Here is a 22,716-nt window from a genome sequence, read left to right as displayed (position 1 = left end):
CCCCTTGGTTCCTGAGGGGGGCTCTGAAGGAGACAGATTAGGATGCAGAGCGCAACCCGGGCGACCGAGGGCGAGGAGGCGAGGCAAGGACACCAGCCAGAGCGCGCTTCGAGGACGCCCCGCGTGGACCGCGCTCCCAGCTCCTCCGAGTCGCCTTCCATCCTCCCACCGGCCACGGGGCAGCGAGTATAGGGAGCCCACTGTGAGCGTCCCACCCTGCGTCTGCAGGTGGACGAGCCCGAGAACCGCACACGCCGAAGAGGGCCCCCGATTTCCCCTCCGCCAGCCCCGGGGCCGCGGCGTGCGCGGCCTCGATCCGGGTTCCTAGAGGCGGCGCGCGGGAGGGGGCGGGGCCTGCGCGGCGGCGTGGGCGCCAGGCGCGCGGGAGGAGGGAGCCGGGGGAAGGGGGCGGGGCCGCGCCGCCCGCGCCGCGCTGGGCGCTCTCGGCCAATGAGCGGCGTCCACATGCCGCGGCGGCGGCGAGAGGGGAGGCAGCGGCGGATAAATGCTATTAGAGCAGCCGCCGCGGAGCCGTCCCCGACGCCACCTCCTTCTCCTCCGCCGCAGTTTCCTCCGCCGCTGTCGGGTGTGCGGAGCTGAGACACCTGGGTGATCTTGCCGCGCACCGCCCCGCCTGCTCGCCTCCTTCGCCGCGTTCCTCCTTCAAGGGTCGGCCGGGCGCCCCCTCCTCCGGCCCGGGCGGGGCCTCTGATCGGCTTTAGAGAGCGGGGAGGGGGCTCGGGGGCCGCGGCCTGCGCTCCCGGCAGGCGGCTGAGGGCGAGGGAGGCCCTCCCTTCTGGCGAGAGGAGGGAGGGTCAGGAGCCCCCCCCAACCAGCGGCGGAGCCCCGGGTCGCGCGAGGGGCGGTTGTTTGGGGGAGGGGGCGCGAGGTGATTCAGCGCCCGGCGAGGCGGAAGCGGCCGCAGGAGGAGGAGGGGAGCGCCCGTCCGCGCCTGGGCTCCCGGGGTGGCACGAGCCCGCGGCCCGAGTGCGAGGCGGAGGCGAGGAGGCCGCGGGGACTGGAGGCGAGGCCGGCCGAGCCCCCGAAGCCATGGAGAACGCGCACACAAAGACGGTGGAGGAGGTGCTGGGCCACTTCGGTGTCAACGAGAGCACGGGGCTGAGCCTGGAGCAGGTCAAGAAGCTCAAGGAGAGATGGGGCTCCAACGGTAGGTGCCCGGTGCCCCGCGCTCGGCTGCAGGGGCCCGGCGCGGGCCGGAGAGCCAGGGAAGATGGCTGACCGGGCTCCACCTCGTGGGCTTCAGCACCGCGCCCGCCGACGGCTGCGGACGAAGGGTCCGGCCTGGGCGCCCGCCCCGCGGCGGGGAGAGGGGCTGCGGGCCTCGTCTCGCCTCGACCCCCCTCGACCTCCTTACGTCTCGGGCCCTTGACCTTCCTGGCGCGCACGGCTCGGCGGCTTCTCTCCAGCCGCAGCCGGGCCGGGTGGAGGGAGGAACGAGGCTCCGGCAGCTGGGTTGAGCCGGGCGAGACATTTTCTCGTCCCCTGCCGATTTATGAGGCGTCGAGGTCGTTGGGAAAGCCTCTGACCGTTCTTGTCTTACTCAGAGTTACACATCTGGCAGAAGCGATGACATCGCTGAAACCACTCGGGTTCTGGAGCGCTAAGTGATTTCACGCTTCGGGGTAGACCTCAGGCCATTGATTACAAGGAGTGCCTGCTTCCTTGAGATACTCTTGTATGCTTTCTGCTAAAAAAAAAAAAAAAAAAAAAAAAAGTCGGTTATTCCTATAGCTAGGTCTATTTTTTTAAAAAATTTTGATGCTTAGTATTATAGCAGTTCTTTTTAGAAAGACGGAGTACTAAAATGTCTCTCTTTTTAACCTCCCTCTTGACATATTGCCTGGCGAATTTCTACATTCTGCAGAGTTACCCGCTGAAGAAGGTAATCTTAACATGTTTTGTTTTTTTTTTTCTCTGTTGGGTGTGCTGATGGTAAGATGACAGTTAAAACACATGTGTTTTTTCTAACAGGAAAAACCTTGCTGGAACTTGTGATTGAGCAGTTTGAAGACTTGCTAGTTAGGATTTTATTACTGGCAGCGTGTATATCTTTTGTAAGTATTAAAAATATACATTTTATTTCCCCCAAAAAGCTGAAAGTATTCCATAGATAAATCAGAAAACAAATGATGTTCATTGAGTGAAAACATATTAGGAGATACAATCTGTGTCTCCATGTTTAAAAACAATCTGGGTATTTTTAAATTACAATACTTGAAGCCATTGGTATTCAGATAATAAATACTTGACATTTACAGTGCAGTTAGGAATTGCCCCAGCGTGTGGCATGGTCTTATAAATTCTTGTGGTTTATCAAAAAGTTCTTCATTGGGAAGCCTTTTCTGTTTGGGGTTCTTCCATTGTTATCGTGTTGTAAGATCATACTAAGATGATGTTGGACTCTTTGTAGTCTGTAAATAGAACTTACAGAAGGAATATTCCAGTTGCTTTCCCTTCCTGGTAATGGCAAGGTGACAGTTGTTCCTGACGATGACGGCTGTGATGGCACCATTGTTGACCAAATTTGGTCACTGACCTTTAGGGTGGTATATTTATCTAAATTGGACCCCTGTCTTAAGTGATTCTTAGGTTGAGAGAACAAGGTTTAGTATAGTTCTAGCTCTTAAAGGAAAAAAAACCAGCATGGTGTTTTTTCTTGTGTGCTTACCCGCTTGAGTTCTCTATGGTTGCTAAGAAACTAGTGACATGCAAAGAACTACAGCAGGAAAAAGGTGTTGGGGTGGCAAGTATATTTCTAGGTTATTAACTTTTTTTTAGTGTTCGATATTAATTTTTTATTGCATTTTTTTTCTTGGGCTGTAGACTGGTAGTTTTCCTAAAAATGATCATGAATAGGACACAGATGTTCCTAATCCTAACAGCATCAGATGTCTTTTATTATTAAATTACAGTAATCTTAAAAACACCATGATGAGAAGTGAAATTTGCCCAATGCAATACTTCTTTCTAGTTGAGACAAAATGGACAAACTTCACGGTTTCATTTTTGTACATGGACGTATGCATGTCTCAGGGGTCAGCCTCAGTCTTTATAACAACCATACCATAGGGGACTGTTTTGAGAATGAAATAAAGCAGTGGGCATTTATTTAGTTCCAATGAGGGAAAGATTAATTTTGTACCCAATCTTTTAAGTAGATAGTGGTGGCAGGAAATAAATTTTTGGAATAATTTTTACATAAATTCTGCCATGAAACTTTATTATGCCATATTAGCCAAGTGGTGTGTAGCCATTAAGAATTCAGTCCCCAAGAACCTTTTTGTGGTTTTCATTGATTAAAATGGGCACTTACATAGCAACCATTCAGCATTGAGTCAGTCGATCGCTGACAATGTATCTCTGACATCTCTGTTTTTCCTTGATGGATTAAAAAATTTTTCCCCAGAAAATGGATGCAGTTTTACCAATTAAGGGAAATGAGTACAGCTGTCTGATTAACTATAGTTTGTCAGTACAGTGTCATGGGGCAAAATAAATGACATATTTGGAGGTAGTGTAAGATTTGTATGTAACTGGGTACATAATTCTGAAATAGTGTTAGCATTGGCAGTTAAATACTGGGGTCTGATAAGATCATTGGAAACTTCTTAGAAGTTAATCAGCTGATGTATACAAGCCAGAAGTAAAATACATTTTTACTGAATTCTGTGCTTTACAAGTTGAAGCATTGTGGGAAACCATGGCACTGGTGTTACTATTGAGGTTGTATAGGGTCTCTTTTTTGAGTGGCCAGTTTGAGCGACTTTATATTAACATTTTAAATTAATAATGTGTGCAAGTTTTGTTTTTGTTTACTTTGAAGTAGAGGCTTACAGTTTGTAGGCATTTCGAACAGGTTTTTAAATAAATGCTTTAATTATTATTTTTTATATGGTAGGACTTTGGCTTTTAGGAGCATTATAGAGCTATATTTTGGAGTTGAAATTTGAGTTCCTTTTTGGTAACTACCTGGAGTTATTGAACTATGCTACATTTTTATTTTATGAGTTGGTAAATAGCAAGAGAAAAGTGTTTAGGGAGTACTTCTAAAGAATTAATTTGCTTTGGTTTGTTTGATCAAGGAATTGGCATTTATAAGACCTGTTGTGTTGATTTTCTTCATGTGGGGTTGGTACTGCCGCTGCATGTCATTCCTCCTGTCTTTGTCTTTTAAAAGAAAGAGCGCTGATTCTTTTTAGTTTGTCAGCCTGTTTATTCCTGTTGACTTAACAGAAAAAACATGGTAGAATATTCAGCTTTTTTTTTTGGAGAAGTGACTAGGCAATTCTTTTTTTTTTTTTTTTGGCAATTCTTATATACATCATGCATCATTAAGTCATGCTCAAATTAAAAAGAATACTAGTGATTTATTTCAAATATGTAAGTAGTAAACTGTTAATTATAGTTAATATTTTGCTGTGGATAGAATAAGAAGCTGCATTAATGTTTTATGCTTGTGACCTGTAGGGATCGAGTTTAATTTGTAGTATCCGCCAAAGTGTTTTGTTTTTTTTTTTCTTTGTTTTTTTTTTTTTTGAAAAGATCACTTGGATTGAAAGACGTAAGCTTCATCTCCCAGTGCATATGAACATTAGAAATTGCTTAATTTGACATTCAAGACCCCCCTCTAGCAATCACTTTATCTTTCCATTCTCTTCTTGGATACCAACTTTGCTGTAAGTGTGACAGACACATCATATGGTTGCGTAACTGGAATGCCTGCCCTTTTCCTCTCTTTCACTGCTTCGTTAAGGTATTTATTGAGTACCTGTCGCAGATACTGGGGATACATTAGTGAACAAAACAGACAAAGACTACTACCTGGAGAATAATACTATTGAGAAAAATAAAGCAAGGGGGCTCAGATATCAAAGTATGTGAAAGGGGGGTACAGTTTTCAAATTGGGTGGTCAGGAAAGTCCTCAAGGAAGGTGAGCTTTGAGAAAAAGACCTGAAGGAGGTGGGCATCAGGGCCATGTTGGTCTCATTCCCATCTGTTTAAATCATAAAGCAATAATTAATATGGTAATAATTTGCATAGGTTTCTCTATCTTCCTTCCACCCTCATTTCCCATGTCAGCTACTTAGATTGACCTTAAAGTGCTAGTAAAACTTTCTAGACTATGGCAGTTCTCAGCCTTCTTACTAGACCCCCTTGAAAAGCATTCCTTATTCCTTAGAGTTAGTGTGCTCTTTTTTTTTTTTTTTTTCCCGGTAGGTGGAGTCTTGCTCTGGTTGCCCAGGCTGGAGTGCAGTGCTATGATCTCAGCCCACTGCAACCTCCACCTCCCGGCTTCAAGCGATTCTCCTGCCTTAGCCTCCTGAGTAGCTGGGATTACAGGCTCCTGCCATCATGCCCAGCTAATTTGTGTACATTTAGTAGGAGACAGGGTTTTGTCATGTTGGCCGGGCTGGTCTCAAACTTCTGACCTCAGGTGATCTGCCGCCATGGCCTTCAGAAGTGCTGAGATTACAGGCATGAGCCACCATGCCCAGCCTGAGTTAGTGCTTTTGATGTCACGAATATTTGGGTAAGTTTCAGTAGAATTTTCTGAAAATATATGAGATTTTTTTACTGTGATACCTCAGAAGAGAAACAAAGTATTTGATATTGCATTTGTAGTCATTTTAATTTTCTTCTGTAACTATTTTAATTTTTTATTTTAAAAATGCGATAAAGGCAAATTGCTGATTAGTTTAGAGCTTTTCTTAAAATAATGGTATGAAAGGTAAATTTAATAGAATACTTTTCTTTTTTTTTGAGACAGAGTCTCGCTCCGTCGCCAGGCGCCAGGCTGGAGTGCAGTGGTGCCATCTTGGCTCACTGCAACCTCCGCCTCCCGGGTTCAAGCAATTTGCCTGCCTCAGCTTCTTGAGTAGCTGGGACTACAGGCGCACGCCCCCACATCTAGCTAATTTTTTTTGTATTTTTAGTGGAGATGGAGTTTCACCATGTTGGCCAGGGTAGTCTCAATCTCTTGACCTCGTGATCCACCTGCCTTGGCCTCCCAAATTGCTGGGATTACAGGTGTGAGCCACCGCGCCTGGCCTAGAGTACTTTTTAAAAAGAAGATTGTTTTCTCACACCTGAAAAAATTGAATGTTTTTACATAGCTTTATGTCTGGATCAGAAGAGAATGAGTTCTAATTCATGCTCTTTTTTTTTTTTCCATTTTACTAATCGTTGAAATAATTTTTTCCTCCCCCAAAATTATCATAACATTTATGGATAATGCTTTGTATCATTCTGGAAAAGTATTTAATTTCCATTTGCTCTTTTTTTTTTTTTTTTTTTTTTGAGACGGAGTTTCGCTCTTGTTACCCAGGCTGGAGTGCAGTGGCGCGATCTCGGCTCACCACAACCTCCGCCTCCTGGGTTCAGGCAATTCTCCTGCCTCAGCCTCCTGAGTAGCTGGGATTACAGGCATGTGCCACCATGCCCAGCTAATTTTTTGTATTTTTAGTAGAGACGGGGTTTCACTATGTTGACCAGGATGGTCTCGATCTTTTGACCTCGTGATCCACCTGCCTCGGCCTCCCAAAGTGCTGGGATTACAGGCTTGAGCCACCGCGCCCGGCCCCATTTGCTCTTTTTTAAAAAAAAATCTAGATGTGAGTTTTTTTCATTTATTGAGCAATTGTTTGAGGGCCCAAAGGCACAGTGTGAGTTTCTGAGAATATAAGGAGCAAAATGTGCTTATGATCTTTTTAAGCACTTTGTTTTTCTTTTTTTGAGTCTCAACATCATGACTGTCTCCCAGTTTACAGCAGGATTTGCTTTTTACCTTGGATTAAAATTTGCTTTATTTGGCCAGGCACGGTGTCTCACATCTGTAATCCCAGCCCTTTGGGAGACCAAGATGGGTGGATCATTTGAGGCCAAGTTCAAGACAAGCCTGGCCAACATGGTAAACCCTGCCTCTACTAAAAATACAAAAATTAGCCGGCTGTGGTGGTGGGTGGTGGCGGGTGCCTGTAGTCCCAGCTACTTGGTAGGCTGAGGCATGAGAATCACTTGAACCTGGGAGGTGGAGGTTGCAGTGAACCGAGATTGTGCCACTCACCGCACTCCAGCCTGAGCGACAAAGTGAGACTGTCTCAAAAACAACAACGGATTTTCTTGCTTTATAATACTTATCAGCAGTGTAATGCAGTACAGAGTGTTGTATAGCATTTCAGTGCTGTTCAGAGATTAATCTTGTGGATAACAATTGGAAGATACCCTATTCTGCTCTATTTTAAGCAGTTTAATGTAGGTCAGTGTTCATTAGCAAGTGGTTACCTTGAATAATATTGGCATGTTTGAAACATTGAACTTGTTTAATAATGTAAGTCCCAGAAGACAGGTATTACTGTACTTAGGGCAAAGCAAAGGGAAGAAGAAACACTGTTTATGTCTAGAACTATGGGGCAGTGGTCTTCTCTTCCACTTTTCTTTGCTGCTGTTCATGAAGTTCGTTACCTTCTTGCTCTTTGTTTGTTTTGAAACTGACTCCTGCTCTGTCACCCAAGTGCAGTGGTTTGATCTCAGCTCACTGAAACCTCTGCCTCCCAGCTTCAAGTGATTCTCCTGCCTCAGCCTCCCGAGTAGCTGGGATTACTGGTGTGTGTCGCCACACCTGGCTAATCTTTGTATTTTTCGTAAAGACGGGGTTTTGCCATGTTCACCAGGCTGGTCTGCAACTCCTGGCCTTAGGTGATCTGCCTGCCTTGGCTTCTTAAAGTGCTGGGATTACAGGCATGAGCCACTGTACCCAACCCAGATAATCCTTTTTACACATTGTTTAAAATTTTATGTTTTTCTGAAGATAGGGTCTGCTGTCTCCCAGGGGGGGAATGCAGTGGTGTGATCATAGCTTACTGCAGCCTCAGACACCTGGACTAAAGCCTGATTCTCCCACCCGAGCCTCCCAAATAGCTGTATAGGTGTGAGCCACCACACTTGGCCATTTTTTTTTCTTCTAGACAGAGTCTCAGTCTGTCACCTAGGCTGGAATGTAACAGTGGCATGATCATAGCCTACTATAACCTCAAACTCCTGGTTTCAAGCAATCTTCCCAAGTGGTCAGACTACAGGTATGCCTTGCCATGCCCAACTAATTGAAAGAAATTTTTTTTTTTTTTGAGACGGAGTTTCGCTCTTGTTACCCAGGCTGGAGTGCAATGGCGCGATCTCGGCTCACCGCAACCTCTGCCTCCTGGGTTCAGGCAATTCTCCTGCTTCAGCCTCCTGAGTAGCTGGGATTACAGGCACGTGCCACCTTGCCCACCTAATTTTTTTGTATTTTTAGTAGAGACGGGGTTTCACCATGTTGACCAGGATGGTCTCGATCTCTCGACCTCATGATCCACCCGCCTCGGCCTCCCAAAGTGCTGGGATTACAGGCTTGAGCCACCGCGCCCGGCAAGAAATTTTTTTTATATACAGATAGAGTCTCACTATGTTACTCAGGCTGGTCTCTAATTCCTGGCCTCAAGAGATTTTCCCAAAGTGTTGGAATTATAGGCTTGAGCCACCTCACCCAGCTAAAACAGATAATTCTCTTATTCTTTTTTTTTTTTCTTGACATGGAGTTTCGCTCTTGTTGCCCAGGGTGGAGTGCAAGTGGCACGATCTTGGCTCACTGTACCCTCTGCCTCTCAGGTTCAAGCTATGCTCCTGCCTCAGCTTCCCAAGTGGCTGGGGTTATAGGTGTCCGCCAACATACCGAGCTACTTTTTTTGTATTGTAATACAGACAGAATTTCGCCATGTTGGTCAGACTGGTCTTGAACTCTGACCTCAGGTGATCTGCCTACTTCAGTCTCCCAAAGTGCTGAGATTACAGGAGTGAACCACCACGTCCAGCCTGAAACAGATCATTCTTTATATTCGACCTATTGTCAAGATTGTTAGAAACATTTTCCCAATTTCTTGTGTAAATATACTTGTATAACTTCTGATAAACCATAATTATGAACTCACTACAGTAATATAATATTGCAATAAGTCATCTTGCATTTCATCAATGTCACTCATCCAGTTTTCCTCTCCTTTCTCTTACCCCATCTCCTTCCCCATCTCCTGGATTCTTTTGTCAGCAATCCTCTTTCTCCTTATACAAGGCAGGAGGTTTTCTTGTCAACAGGATTGTGAAGGACTGCCCGACATGATCTGATAAGGTTTTTCTTCATTTTGGGCTGTAGTATTTTAAAGTGGAGGTTTGCTCTGATAGTCCCACAGCTGCTTGCCATTGTCTTTCCCTTTGCTCTAGCTGTCAAGGGATGTTGCTTTAAGTTTGTTCCCCAGGCATTACTGCCAAGAGGGAAATTCATACCCACTTTAACAAGGTGTGAAGCTTATCTTACAGTTGCTAATGCCTCACTGACCTTTTGGAAAGGTCATAGTTTCTCTTCAAGTTGAGCAATTTTTCTCCCCCAAGAGCTAATTAAAGTTTCTTATTCTGATATGCTCTCCTTGGCCAATATTGAAAGTCTAGTATCGGAGCAGCTGTGATCCAGCATTTATCAGAATTTACAACTTCCTGGAGAAGTTTTCATTCTGGCATTACTCCAGGCCTTGACACTAGAATGCCCTGTTGAAAGCTTACAGTAACATTTGTCATATTCATTCTGGTTTTCTGCTTGGTTTCCTAGCTTATTGGATGTTGATGGTGATTGGCATCTGTCAGGACCTAGTGGTCCTGGTGCCTCCTGTTTTTGTTTTCTTTGTCCTGCACAAACTGGTATTTCTTATTCATGGTTATCTTCTTGTAGTATTCATATTGGGCATTGCCTCAGTCTTCATGGTTGTTTACTATTTGTGTGATTTGTGTAAAAGCTCATGGTATAATATTCCACTAAATAGATCTTTTTTTTTTTTTTTTTTTTTTTTTTTTTTTTTTGAGACGGAGTCTCGCTCTTTCACCCAGGCTGGAGTGCAGTGGCACGATCTTGGCTCACTGCAGCCTCCACCTCCCAGTTCAGGTGATTCTCCTGCCTCAGTTTCCCGAGTAGTTGGGACTGTAGGCATGTGCCACCATGCCCAGCTTATTTTTGTATTTTTAGTAGAGATGGGGTTTCACCATGTTGGCCAGGCTGGTGTCAATCTCCTGACCTTGTGATTCACCTGCCTTGGCCTCCGAAAGTGCTGGGATTACAGGCGTGAGCCACCGCGCCTGGCCACTAAGTAAATCTTTTAAAGAAGATTTTATTGTGAAATATGCAAACATTTTAATTTTAAGCAGGTTCGCCCCCACCCCCATGGAATCTTGCTGTGTTGCCAGGCTGGAGTGCAGTGGTGCAATCTTGGCTCACTGCACCCTTGACCTCCTGGGTTCGAGTGGTTTTCCTGTCTCAGCCTCCCAAGTAGCTGGGATTATAGGTGTACACCACCACAGCCAGCTAATTTTTGTATTTTTAAGTAGAGACAGGATTTCACCATGTTGGTCAGGCTGTTTTCGAACTCCTGACCGCGTGATCCAACCGCCTCGGCCTAGGCTGAAAAAATTCAACCTCCAAGACTAAATCATTAGATCTGGTTAACAGTGTTTCTGGATTGGTAAGTTTTCACAAAAATAGGTTTTTAAATTTTTAACCATATAGATCACTGTGTGCTATGTTTATTAGTATATATTCATTGTGGTGGGTTCTGTCTTTCTACCACATTTATAGTTGTTGGATTGAGAGGTGCAATGTGACTCTTAATTTGTAGTTTTGTTTTTTTTTTTAATTTGTAGGGTTTTTTTGGTTTTTGGTTTTTGGTTTTTTTTTTTAAGATGGAGTTTCACTCTTGTTAACCAGGCCGGAGTGCAATGGCACGATCTCGGCTCACTGCAACCTCCGCCTCCTGGGTTCAAGCAATTCTCCTGCCTCAGCCTCCTGAGTAGCTGGGATTACAGGCACACGCCACCATGCCCAGCTAATTTTTTGTATTTTTATTAGAGACGGGGTTTCACCATGTTGACCAGGATGGTCTCGATCTCTTGACCTCGTGATCCACCCGCCTCAGCCTCCCAAAGTGCTAGAATTACAGGCTTGAGCCACCGCGCCCAGCAATTTGTAGTTTTTAATCTTAACAAGGTTATAGTTGTATGAGCTAAAAGTTTAATCTTGTGCTCCTTTTTTGGGGAGCAATGTTCTGTATCCACTTCTATTTTTGGACTCATGTTATCTCTGAAGTACTGTGTTGCTGTATAGATACTATATGGAAGATAACCTTCAAAATACACTTTGGATTTCCCAACAGCTTTAGGGTTCTGAACAGCCTTCACTGGTACCATTGAAAAGAAATGGGGAATTAACTGGTTTTTTTGTTCCTTTTATAGAGATGAGGGTCTCGCTGTGTTGCCCAGACTGGTCTCAAGCTCTTGGCATGAAGCGTTACTCCTGCCTTGGCCTCCCAAAGTGCAGGGATTACAGGCTTGAGCCACCATTCCCAGCCTAGAATTAATAATTTATGTATACTTTAAAATTTGAGTTAATGTTCAAGTTGTTTGTACTGTGAATTTATGTCACATGGATATTACTTGATATGAATATTAATTAAATGAACATGGCTGTTAGATGATCACCTTTTATTTAATGAAATCATTCCGAGCTGGGTTGCAGTGGCTCACACCTGTAATCCCAACACTTGGGAGGCTGACGCGGGTGGATCACCTGAGGTCAGGAATTCAAGACCAGCCTGGCAAACATGGTGAAACCCCGTCTCTACTAAAAATACAAAAATAATTGCTGGGTGTAGTGGTGGGTGCCTATAATCCCAGCTAGTAGGGAGGCTAAGGCAGGAGAATCACTTAAACCCTGGAGGTGGAGGTTGCAGTGAGCCAAGATCACGCCATTGCATTCCAGCCTGAGCAACAGAGCAAAACTCCCATCTTAAAAAATAAATAAAATAAAATCATTCTAAGAATTGAAGTTTTATTTTTTTCTAAATAGACACATATAAAATGAATGGAATTTATTCTCCCTCCTCAGATTTTATTTGGATTCTAAAATGGAATTATTACATCAAAAGGTAAAGTGTAAGAAGTATAGCTTTTTGTTGTTTTTTTTTTTGTTTGTTTGTTTGTTTTTTTCAGACTGAGTCTTGCTCTGTCGCCCAGGCTGGAGTGTAGTAGTGCGATCTCAGCTCACTGCAGCCTTAGCATTCCAGGATCAAGCAATTCTCCTGCCGCAGCCTCCCAAGTAGCTGGGACTGCAGGTGTGCACCACTGCACCTGGCTAATTTTTTGTGTTTCTAGTAGAGATGGTTTCACCATGTTGGCCAGGCTGGTCTCAAACTCCTGACCTCAGGTGATCCACCTGCCTCAGCTTCACTAAGTGCTAGGGTTACAGGCGTGATCCACCATGCCCGGCTTTTCTTTTCTTCTTTTTTTTTGAGACCGAGTCCCACTCTGTCACCCAGGCTGGAGTGTGGTGGCATGATCTTGGCGCATTGCAACCTCTGCCTCCTAGGTTCAAGTGATTCTCTTGCCTCAGCCTTCCAAGTAGCTGGGATTACAGGCATGCCACCATGCCTGGCTAATTTTTTTGTATTTTTGGTAGAGACGGGGTTTTGCCATGTTGATGGGGCTGTTCTGGAACTCCTGACCTCAGGTAATCTGCCTACCTCAGCCTCCCAAAGTGCTAGGATTACAGGTGTGAGCCACTGTGCCCAGCTGGTTGTTTATATAATCGTATTTTGCCACCATTTGTTTTTGAAGAAAGAAAATAGATTTTGTCTATCATAATCCTTTTAGTGCTAGCCACTTTTTTTTTTTTTTTTTTTAAGATAGAGATTTGCTCTTGTTGCCCAGGCTGGAATGCAATGGCGTGACCTCAGCTGACTGCAACCTTGACCTCCTTAGGTTTAAGTGATTCTCCTGCCTCAGCCTCGCGAATAGCTGGGATTACAGGCGCCTGCCACCACACCCAACTTACTTTTTGTGTTTTTAGTAGAGAGGGGGTTTCACCATGTTGGGCATGCTGGTCTGGAACTCCTGACCTCAGGTGATCTGCCTGCCTCAGCCTCCCAAGTGCTGGGATTACAGGCAGGAGCCACCTCGCCCAGCCAGTGCTAGCCACTTTTTTAAAAAGTGACATTAAATCTAAAACAGCATACATTCTAACGTGTGCCATTTCTCTTCTAGGTTTTGGCTTGGTTTGAAGAAGGTGAAGAAACAATTACAGCCTTTGTAGAACCTTTTGTAATTTTACTCATATTAGTAGCCAATGCAATTGTGGGTGTATGGCAGGTAAGCAAAAATTCCTGTAGTGCAAAATTTCAGTAGGTTATTTAAGTGACTAGGGCTGTATTAACCTTTGTTATCTGTTTTTCTTGATGGGTTGGGTAAAAATATGTCTGTGGGAAGTTTACATGTATTTTCCCTTTATTCCATTAATGGTTTTTTTGACGTGGTCTCACTCTGTTGCCCAGGCTGGAGTGCAATGGCACGATCTCGGCTCACTGTAACCTCTGCCTCCCAGGTTCAGGTGGTTCTCATGCCTCAGCCTCCCAAGTAGCTGGGGCTACAGGTATGCACCACCACACCCAGCTCATTTTTGTATTTTTTTGGTAGAGAAAGTGTTTCACCATGTTGGCTAGGCTGGTCTTAAGCTCCTGACCTCAAGTGATCCACCCTCCTCAACCTCCCAGAGTGCTGGGATTACAGGTGTGAGCCACCATGCCTGGCCCATTAGTTTTATTAATTGCAGTTTTTTGACCTTATGTGTATAAACTTTGCAGTTAAGATTGCTTATTCTTCGCCAAGCGTGGTGGCATGGGCCTGTAGTCTCAGCTACTCAGGAGGCTGAGGTACAAGGGTTTCTTGAGCCCAGGACGTCAAGTCTGCGGTGAGCCATGATCATACCACTGCACTCCAATCCAGGCAACAAAGCAACACCCTGTCTCAAAAAAAAATTATTCATCCTTTATGATAGGAAGAAGTTAAAATGGCTGAGAGAAGCTGCCTAAGGAAATGAGAATGTGAGAACCAGCATCTATCTTTATGTCTCTTAGTTGCTTCCTGTGACATACTTTATAAAAGCTTTATGTCATTTCTGTTCTCCTTGGACTTTTTGGTAGGTTTACCTATAAAATTTGTTTTGTTTCCCCTTCAGTGCATATTATAGGCTCTGAGACTTAAAATTCATGTTAAGTATTGATTTTTTAGGCATTTGGACTGAAGTAGACACATCTTTTTAAAATTTTGTGGTTTTTTTTTGTTTTTTTCATGTCTGTTAACCAGGCTGGTATGCAATGGCACAATCTTGGCTCATTGCAACCTCTGCCACCTGGGTTCAAGTGATTCTCCTGCCTCAGCCTCTGGGATTACAGGCACCTGCTTCTATGCCTGGATAATTTTTGTATTTTTAGTAAAGTTGGGGTCTCACCATCTTGGTCAGGCTGATCTTGAGCTCCTGACCTCATGATCCACCTGCCTCAGCATCCCAGAGTGCTAGGATTACAGACATGGGCCGCTGCACCCAGCCTTTTTTTTTTTAGGAGACAGGAGTTTTGCTCTTGTTGCCCAGGCTGAAGTGCAATGGTGTAACCTTGGCTCACCGCAATCTCCTTCTTCTGGGTTCAAGCGATTCTCCTCTCTCACCCTCCCGAGTAGCTGGGATTACTGGTGATCACCACCATGCTCGGCTAACTTTCTGTATTTTTAGTAGAGACAGGGTTTCACCATGTTGGTCAGGCTGGTATCAAACCCCAACCTCAGGTGATTCATCCACCTCGGCCTCCCAAAGTGCTAGGATTACAGGTGTGAGCCACTGCATCTGGCCTGACACATCTTATAAACATACTTAGTCCTGCTGCAATTGTAAACTTCTAATCTTTATCAATAAATGTTATGAGAAAGATGGCCTACTTAGAAATTTGTAATTGTGCTATATTCCTCTTCTTGTGTTTTTCTAAAAACAGTTTTTAGAGTGCCGTGGCTCATGCCTGTGATCCCAGCACTTTGGGAGGCCAAGACGGGGTGGATCACTTCAGGTCAGGAGTTTGAGACCAGCATGGCCAACATGGTGAAACCCTGTCTCTACTAAAAATACAGAAAAGTAGCCAGGTGTGGTAGTGTGCACTCCCAGCCGCTTGGGAGACTGAGGCAGGCGAATAGCTTGAACCCGGGAGGCCGAGGTTGCATTGAGCCAAGATCACGCCACTGCACTCCAGCTTGGGCAACAGAGCTAGACTTTGTCTCAGGAAAAAAAAAATGATTTGTCTGAATTTTTTAAAAAAGAACATTCTTAAGTCTTTAATATACTAAATGGTATAGCATCAGCAGAGGGTTCTGGCTTTCTGAAAGTCAGGAAAATTATAATGACAGAATAAGATAGTATGGGGGGCATATTATTTCTGACCAGCATCATCCAGGATGGCTTCTTGTTTTTTGTTTTTAATTTAAGATAGAGTCTTGCTCTGTCACCCAGGCTGGAGTGCAGTGGTGCGATCTTGGCTCACTGCAACCTGCACCTTGTGGGTTCCAGCAGTTTCTTCTGCCTTTTCCTCCCAAGTAGCTGGGGCTACAGGTGTGTGCTACCACATAGCTAAATTTTTTGTATTTTTGGTAGAGATGGGATTTCACCTGGCTGGTCTCAAACTCCTAACCTAATGATCCACCTGCCTCAGCCTCTCAAAGTGTTGGGAGTACAGGTGTGAGCCAACGTGCACAGGCTTTTTTTTTTTTTTTTTTCCGCTTTTTTTCTTTTTTGAGTCTCTCTCTGTCATCTAGGCTGGAGTGCAGTGGTGCGATATCTGCTCACTGCAACCTCCACTTCCGAACTCAAGCGATTCTCCCACCTCAGTCTCCCAAGTAGCTGGGATTACAGGTGTGCACCACCACACCCCAGTTAATTTTTTGTATTTTTAGTAGAGACAGGGTTTCACCGTATTGGCCAGGCTGGTCTCAAACTCCCAACCTTAGGGGATCCGCCCACCTCAGCCTACCAAAGTGCTGGAATTAGAGGCAGTGACAAGCAATTGGTAACTTCAGAAACGGAGTTTTGTGAGTGAAGGAGGCTGTGGGAGATTATTCCAGAGAAGGAGTGGCAGGAGCCAAAAGGTACCAAATGTGTTTGAGGAACGATAAACCACTTTGCATTTGAGTAGGAGTTACTGGAAGGGTATGGAGGTTGTAAACTTTTAGAAATAGAGGAAACCTTAGAAGTTTTGTAATTTATATTTTTGTTCCAGTAAGTCAGGTATATTTGTATTTTCTTGTTGACATTTTTTGGCGTATACTATCTAAATTTATGGTTATTCAGTTCCTTGCCCCACTCCCTACATTAAGTATTATATTTGGTAGTGTGAATATAGGGGGGACAGGGGAGTATATTTTCAGTCATTTTTTTTTTTTATTTGATAATTTTTTTATTAAGACAGAGTCTCACTCTGTAGCTTAAGCTGGAGTGCAGTGGCATGATCTTGGCTCACTGCAACCTCCGCCTCCCAGGTCCCAGTTAAGCCATTCTCCTGCCTCAGCCTCCCGAGTAGCTGATATTACAGGCGCATACCACCATGCCCAGTTAATTTTTGTATTTTTAGTAGAGACAGGGTTTCACCATGTTGGCCAGGTTAGTCTTGAACTTCTGACTTCATGATCTGCCCACCTCCGTCTCCCAAAGTGCTAGGATTACAGACATGAGCCACTGCGCCTGGCCTTTTCAGTGCTTTTAATGGTCATCTTTGTCCTCGGGGTCAGAGATAATTTATCTTTTCTTTTCCCCACCAAGACAGCTTCACTCTGTTGCCCTGGCTGGAGTACAGTGCCACAATCAGAAGTCACTGCATTCTCTGTCTCTCGGGCTTAGTGATCTCCCACCTCAGCCTCCTGAGCAGCTGGGACTATAGGTCCTGTGCTCATAGAATTTAAATCACTCATAGCATTTACTGTGTGCCCAAAAACAATCTAAGCATGTTACTTATGACTTCTTATCCTCACAAGCCTTGAGGTAGAACTGTTAGTGTTGTCATTTTAGAGACAGTAAATTTGTATGTTATGTAACCTTTCTACAATCATATAGCTGTTAAGAGCCTATATTGAGCCTGGGCAGCTTAGCCCAGGCTATTAAAGTGTACTGCGTATTATGAGACAGAACTGATTTTAAATGGTAGGGGGATTTGGCTAGAGGTGAAGGCTGTGTTTTGCAGTCTTAGGGACAGCAGAGTCTATAATTGCTTTTACTCACTGTTTTATCACCTTACTTTAATTGAGGGTGCTTACTTTTCTTTTTTTTTTTTGAGATGGAGTTTCGCTCTTGTTACCCAGGCTGGAGTGCAATGGCGCGATCTCGGCTCACGGCAACCTCCGCCTCCTGGGTTCAGGCAATTCTCCTGCCTCAGCCTCCTGAGTAGCTGGGATTACAGGCACACGCCACCATGCCCAACTAATTTTTTGTATTTTTAGTAGAGATGGGGTTTCACCATGTTGACCAGGATGGTCTCGATCTCTTGACCTCGTGATCCACCCGCCTTGGCCTCCCAAAGTGCTGGGATTACAGGCATGAGCCACCGCGCCCGGCTTACTTTTCATTTTTAACATAAAATCACAAGTGCCCTTGTCTATTGCCTTAAGATATGAAGTGTTTAATACAAATGTTACTAGTGGACTTCGCTGTTTTTGTTTGTTTGTTTTTGAGATGGAATCTCACTCTGTTGCCCAGGCTAGAGTGCAGTGGTGCAATCTCAGCTCACTTCAACCTCCGCCTCCCAGGTTCAAGCGATTCTCCTGCCTCAGCCTCCCAAGTAGCTGGGATTATAAGTGCCCGCCACTGCACCTGGCTAATTTTTGCATTTTTAGTGGAGATGGAGTTTCACCATTTTGGTCAGGCTGGTGTCAAACTCCTGACCTTGTGAGCCACTGTGCCTGGCCTTTTTTTTTTAAAGATTATAACTCGAACTTTTTTTTTTTTAACTCGAACATTTTATTCCTTGAGTTAGAAATAATTGCAGTGGCAGAAAGGTCTTTACTACTTTTCTGTTTTCTTTTATATAGGAACGAAATGCTGAAAATGCCATTGAAGCCCTTAAGGAATATGAACCTGAAATGGGCAAAGTGTATCGACAGGACAGAAAGAGTGTACAGCGGATTAAAGCTAAAGACATAGTTCCTGGTGATATTGTAGAAATTGCTGGTGAGTTGAGTTTGTCGTTTTTCTTTCATTTTAGATTGTATTTCTGAATGTCCTTTTCTCAAGGCTCATAATTATATTTAAAATAATTGTTTTCATGTAGCAATTAACACAGTTTAGTACCATTCATACAAATCCTGCATTTTCTAAAATTATTCTGAAGTGGTTTGGCAGTTCTCTTCCTGTCGTTGATAAGGTTAAACAAGCTATTTTGAATTCTGCTTGTTTAAATGCATTATAGAACACTAGTGCTGGAGAGGTAAAACTTAGTATTGATTTGACGATTAATCGTAATGAGCAATTTGTTAGAATACTGGCTAGTGACGGCACGGTGTTTTCTATTTTGGTTCTTGGTGCAAATGTTAAGTCATACCTACAACTATCTTAACTGAATCTATGGTCAAGGGAAATTTTATGACTCTCAAAGCTATGCTTAAAAATACTTCTGTGTGGCCAGGCGCAGAGGCTCGCACCTATAATCCCAGCACTTTGGGAGGCTGAGGCCGGCAGATCAGGAGGCCAACAGATCGAGACCATCCTGACTAACATGGTAAACCCTGTGTCAACTAAAAGTACAAAAAAAATTAGCTGGGCGTGGTGGTTCACACCTGTAGTCCCAGCTACTCGGGAGGATGAGGCAGGAGAATTGCTTGAAACTGGAAAATGGAAGTTGCAGTGAGACAGGATTGCACCACTGCACTCCAGCCTGGCAATAGAGCGAGACTCTGTCTCAAAAAAAAAAACAAAAAAAAAAAACTTCTGTGTTACACTGAGCCAGGGGTCTCTGCCTGAATTCCAGAGATCAGCTTCAAAGAGTCCGTGAATCCACTGTGAGTCCAGAACTCTCCACAGACCTCCAAAGGGTCAGTCGATATCCTCCCTGCTCTAGATTAGTGCTGCATTTCTTTTCTTTTCTTTCTTTCTTTTTCTTTTCTTTTCTTTTCTTTTTTTTTTTTTTAATACGGGAGTCTCACTCTGTTGCCCAGGCTGGAGTGCAGTGTTACGATCTCAGCTCACTGCAACCTCCGCCTCCCAAGCTCAAATGATCCTCCTACTCTAGCCCTCCAAATAGTTGGGACCACAGGTACATGCCACCACACTCGGCTAATTTTTATGTATTTTTTTTTTGTGGAGGCGGGATTTTGCTGTGTTGCTCAGGCTAGTCTCAAACTCCTGAGACCAAGTGATTCTGCCTTATCCCCCCAAAGTGCTGGGATTACAGGCGTGAGCCACCATGCCAAGCAGCCATATTTCTGACAGTCCAAAATCACAACACCCCTGGGACCAACCAGGATAGTCTAGGTGGGTTGTTTGTTTTGGCTGTTTCACTTAGAGAGTCATTACATATTGTTGTTTAGATTATCTGGATTTTCACTCCCTTCTGAATTAAGTATACTATTTACTTTGTTGTTTTTTGTAAGTTATCTCATAGTAATGCTTTTATACTGACTTGGAGAGGGTGTGCTTTGCCTTTATTGGCTTCCTCATTTTAATGAAAAGAATTCAGAGAGCTGCATCCCTTAACCCATGCTCTACTACTTTGGCCTGTGAAAGGAAATTGCCTTGTCATATTCTCTAATCCAGAAATTTTTGTAGTTCATCCAGAAAAAAGGGATAGAATTATATATATGCCAGTAAGTTGATTATTTGGGTCTGTAAAGTATTTATGTGTAAATGATGTGTGTAAATGATTTAACAGCTTAAGTATATTATTAAGAAAAGTACAATTCAAAATGAAATGTTTTGACTATTGGATTTTTTTAAAACTTCGTTTTGATGCAGATGTTAACATTTTATCACAGGTGTATTATTCTGTCAGTCTATATGCACAATTTTCGTGTGAACTATTGGAGGGTATATTGTAGACATGATGATGCCCCTTTACTCCTAAATAATGTTTGTTTTATAAAATCAAGGATGTTCTGTTATATAACCCCATTATGATTATCAGCATTTGGAAACTTGATACAATAGTATATAAGATCTTATTCAGAATTTATCAGTTACCACTTTTTTTGGTGAGGGGAGGACAAGATCTCGCACTGTCACCTAGGCTGGAGTGCAGTGGTACCATCATGGCTCACTGTAGCATTGACCTCCTGGGCTCAAGTGATTTTCCCACCTTAGCCTCCTGAGTAACTGGGATCACAGGCACAAGCCACTGCGCACCTGGCTTGTTTTTGTATTTTTTGTAGAAATGGGTCATGCCATGTTGCCCAGGTTGGTCTTTCAAACCCCTAGGCTCAGGCAGTCCTCCTGCCTCAGCCTCCCAAAGTGCTGAGATCACAGGTGTGAGCCCACTGTGCCTGGCCCACTTTTTTTTTTAAATAGCAAACGATATTTGAGTTAGGGAATTCTGATGGTGATGAAGAAAATAGGTCAGAATGGGGAAGGCTGGAGATAGAGGGAAGCTATTTTAGTAGTCTAGGCAAGAGAAAATGAGGACAGTAACATTAAAAATAATGAAGGAAAGATTTTTGAGTTCATGAATAGTGGCACTTAAGCAGGCGTGCACATCAGAATCATCTGGGGGCACTTTTTTTTTTTTAAAAGTTTTTGTCAGGTCTCAACCTAGAATATTAACTCTGAATCTCCATTAGGTACTCTGAATCTCCATTCTGGTCATAAGTAGTTTAAAAAGTGAGCCTCTGACTTAAGTACAAAGCCGTAGATTTTTTTGAGATGGAGTTTCGCTCTTGTTGCTGAGGCTGGAGTGTAGTGGTACTATCTCGGATCACCTCACAACCTCTGCCTCCTGGGTTCAAGCAATTCTCCTGCCTCAGCCTCCTGAATAGGTGGGATTACAGGCATGCACAACCATGCCCAGCTAATTGTGTGATTTTAGTAAAGACAGCGTTTCTCCATGTTGGTCAGGCTGGTCTCAAACTCCCGATCTCAGATAATCTGCTTGCCTCGGCCTCCGAAAGTGCTGGGATTACAGTGCCTAGTCTAAAGCAGCAGATTTCTTTCTTTTTTTTTTCTTTTCTCTCTCTCTCCCTCTCTTCTTTCTCTCTCCTTTTTTTTTTTTTTTTTTTAAACTTGGGGCTGGGTGTGGTGGCTCAAGCCTGTAATCCCAGCACTTTGGGAGGCTGAGGCGGGTGGATCACAAGGTCAAGAGATCGAGACCATCTTGGTCAACAAGGTGAAACCCCGTCTCTACTAAAAATACAAAAAATTAGCTGGGCATGGTGGTGCATGCCTATAATCCAAGCTACTCAGGAGGCTGAGGCAGGAGAATTGCCTGAACCCAGGAGGTGGAGGTTGCAGTGAGCCGAGATCGTACCATTGCACTCTAGCCTGGGTAACAAGAGCGAAACTCCGTCTCAAAAACAAAAACAAAAACAAAAACTTGGAGATAGGATCTTGCTCTCTTGTCCAGGCTAAAGTGGGAGTTGTGTGATCGTGGCTCACTGCAACCTCGAACTCGTTGCCTTAAGGGATCCTCCTGCCTCAGCCTCCTGAGTAGCTGGTGATACAGGCATGTTACACCCTGCCTTGCCTTTTTTTTTTTTTTTTTTTTTTTAAGTAAAGATGGCATTTTGCTTTGTTTCCCAGGCTGGTGTTGAACTCTGGGCTCAAGCAATCCTTCTGCCTTGGCCTTCTAAAATGTTGGAATTACAGGTGTGAGCCACTGTGCCTGGCCCAAAGCAATAGATAGGAGAATGTGTACGGGTGGCATCTAGAATCAAAGATACTGGCAAGATTTCTAGTTTACATGACTGGGTGTAATGGTTCTGTACTACCTGTAGAAGGAAACACTGGAGGGAGATTGTTTTTCCACAAGTAAATGTGGTAGGTGCAGTTGTAGATGACATCACCTAAATATGTGTATGAGCTTCTGTTTGATTTTATTTAAGTTTTTGAAAAATAGAGACAGGGTCTTGCTATGTTGCCTAAGCTAGTCTCAAAATCCTGGCCTCAAATGATTCTTCTGCCTTGGCCTCCCAAAGTTCTGGGATTTACAGGGGTGAGCTACTGTATTCAGCCTTATTGGGCTAGTTTAGTGTGTTGAGTCTACTTGAAGACTTAGAGAAATTACCCTCAAAGCATTTATCCTTAGTTTGCATCAGTAGATGGCAATGGTAGACTGCTTCAGAGGAAACCATAACCCCAGTACCGCAAAGCACCATCCTTTTTGAATAAATAAACAAAAGCCAACGTCTCTTCAATGTTGGTGATTTGGGTTTCTCTTTTTCTCTGAATCCTGGTTTTTGCCAGTCCTTCCCGTCTCCGCAAGGCACTCTTAACCTAGTTCACTGTGAGAAACTTGGAATTCATCTTGATTTGTTTCCCTCTCTTATTCTTTGATTTGTCTCTAAGACCACTGATTCTGTCTCCAGAACTCTTCGTGAACTCTGTTTCCTCAGTCAGCACGCTAGTCCAGCCCTCATCTCACACCACAGCTGTCATCGTCTCCTAGCTAGGCTCTGGCTTCCTTTGTTGTCTTCCTCCAGTCCATTCTCCACACGAGTGCCAGAGGAGTTTCTTAAAGATTGTTTTATTTATTCATCTGCTAAAAACCCTTAAGGGACTTCCCCATTGCACTTACAAGATGAAATTCTCTGACCTGATAAACTTGTATGTAGCTTGCTCCTGC

The 22,716-nt window shown here is 44.0% G+C and overlaps 1 protein-coding gene across 4 annotated transcripts in view; it reads left to right on the top strand.

The window, feature by feature from the left end:
* Positions 1-458: 458 nt before the first annotated feature.
* Positions 459-22,716, top strand: part of ATP2A2 (ATPase sarcoplasmic/endoplasmic reticulum Ca2+ transporting 2) — a 70,206-nt gene continuing 47,948 nt past the window's right edge. For 3 of the 4 annotated variants that reach the window (XR_012518340.1, XM_074402256.1, XM_074402255.1), the window contains exons 1-5: positions 459-1,168; positions 1,886-1,903; positions 1,993-2,075; positions 13,133-13,237; positions 17,984-18,122. Coding sequence is in view for 3 of the 4 variants with exons in the window: in XM_074402256.1 (XP_074258357.1) it covers positions 1,051-1,168; positions 1,886-1,903; positions 1,993-2,075; positions 13,133-13,237; positions 17,984-18,122 (463 nt within the window). In the remaining variant the exon portion in view is untranslated. The remainder of the gene's footprint in view (positions 1,169-1,885; positions 1,904-1,992; positions 2,076-13,132; positions 13,238-17,983; positions 18,123-22,716) is intronic. The other variant, XM_003932258.4, reaches the window with a different exon arrangement.

This window comes from Saimiri boliviensis, chromosome 7 (genome assembly GCF_048565385.1).
Source record: "Saimiri boliviensis isolate mSaiBol1 chromosome 7, mSaiBol1.pri, whole genome shotgun sequence".
Lineage (NCBI taxonomy): Eukaryota > Metazoa > Chordata > Mammalia > Primates > Cebidae > Saimiri > Saimiri boliviensis.
The sequence above is the reverse complement of the archived record's forward strand: the minus strand, read 5'-3'. Positions and strand labels throughout refer to the sequence as shown.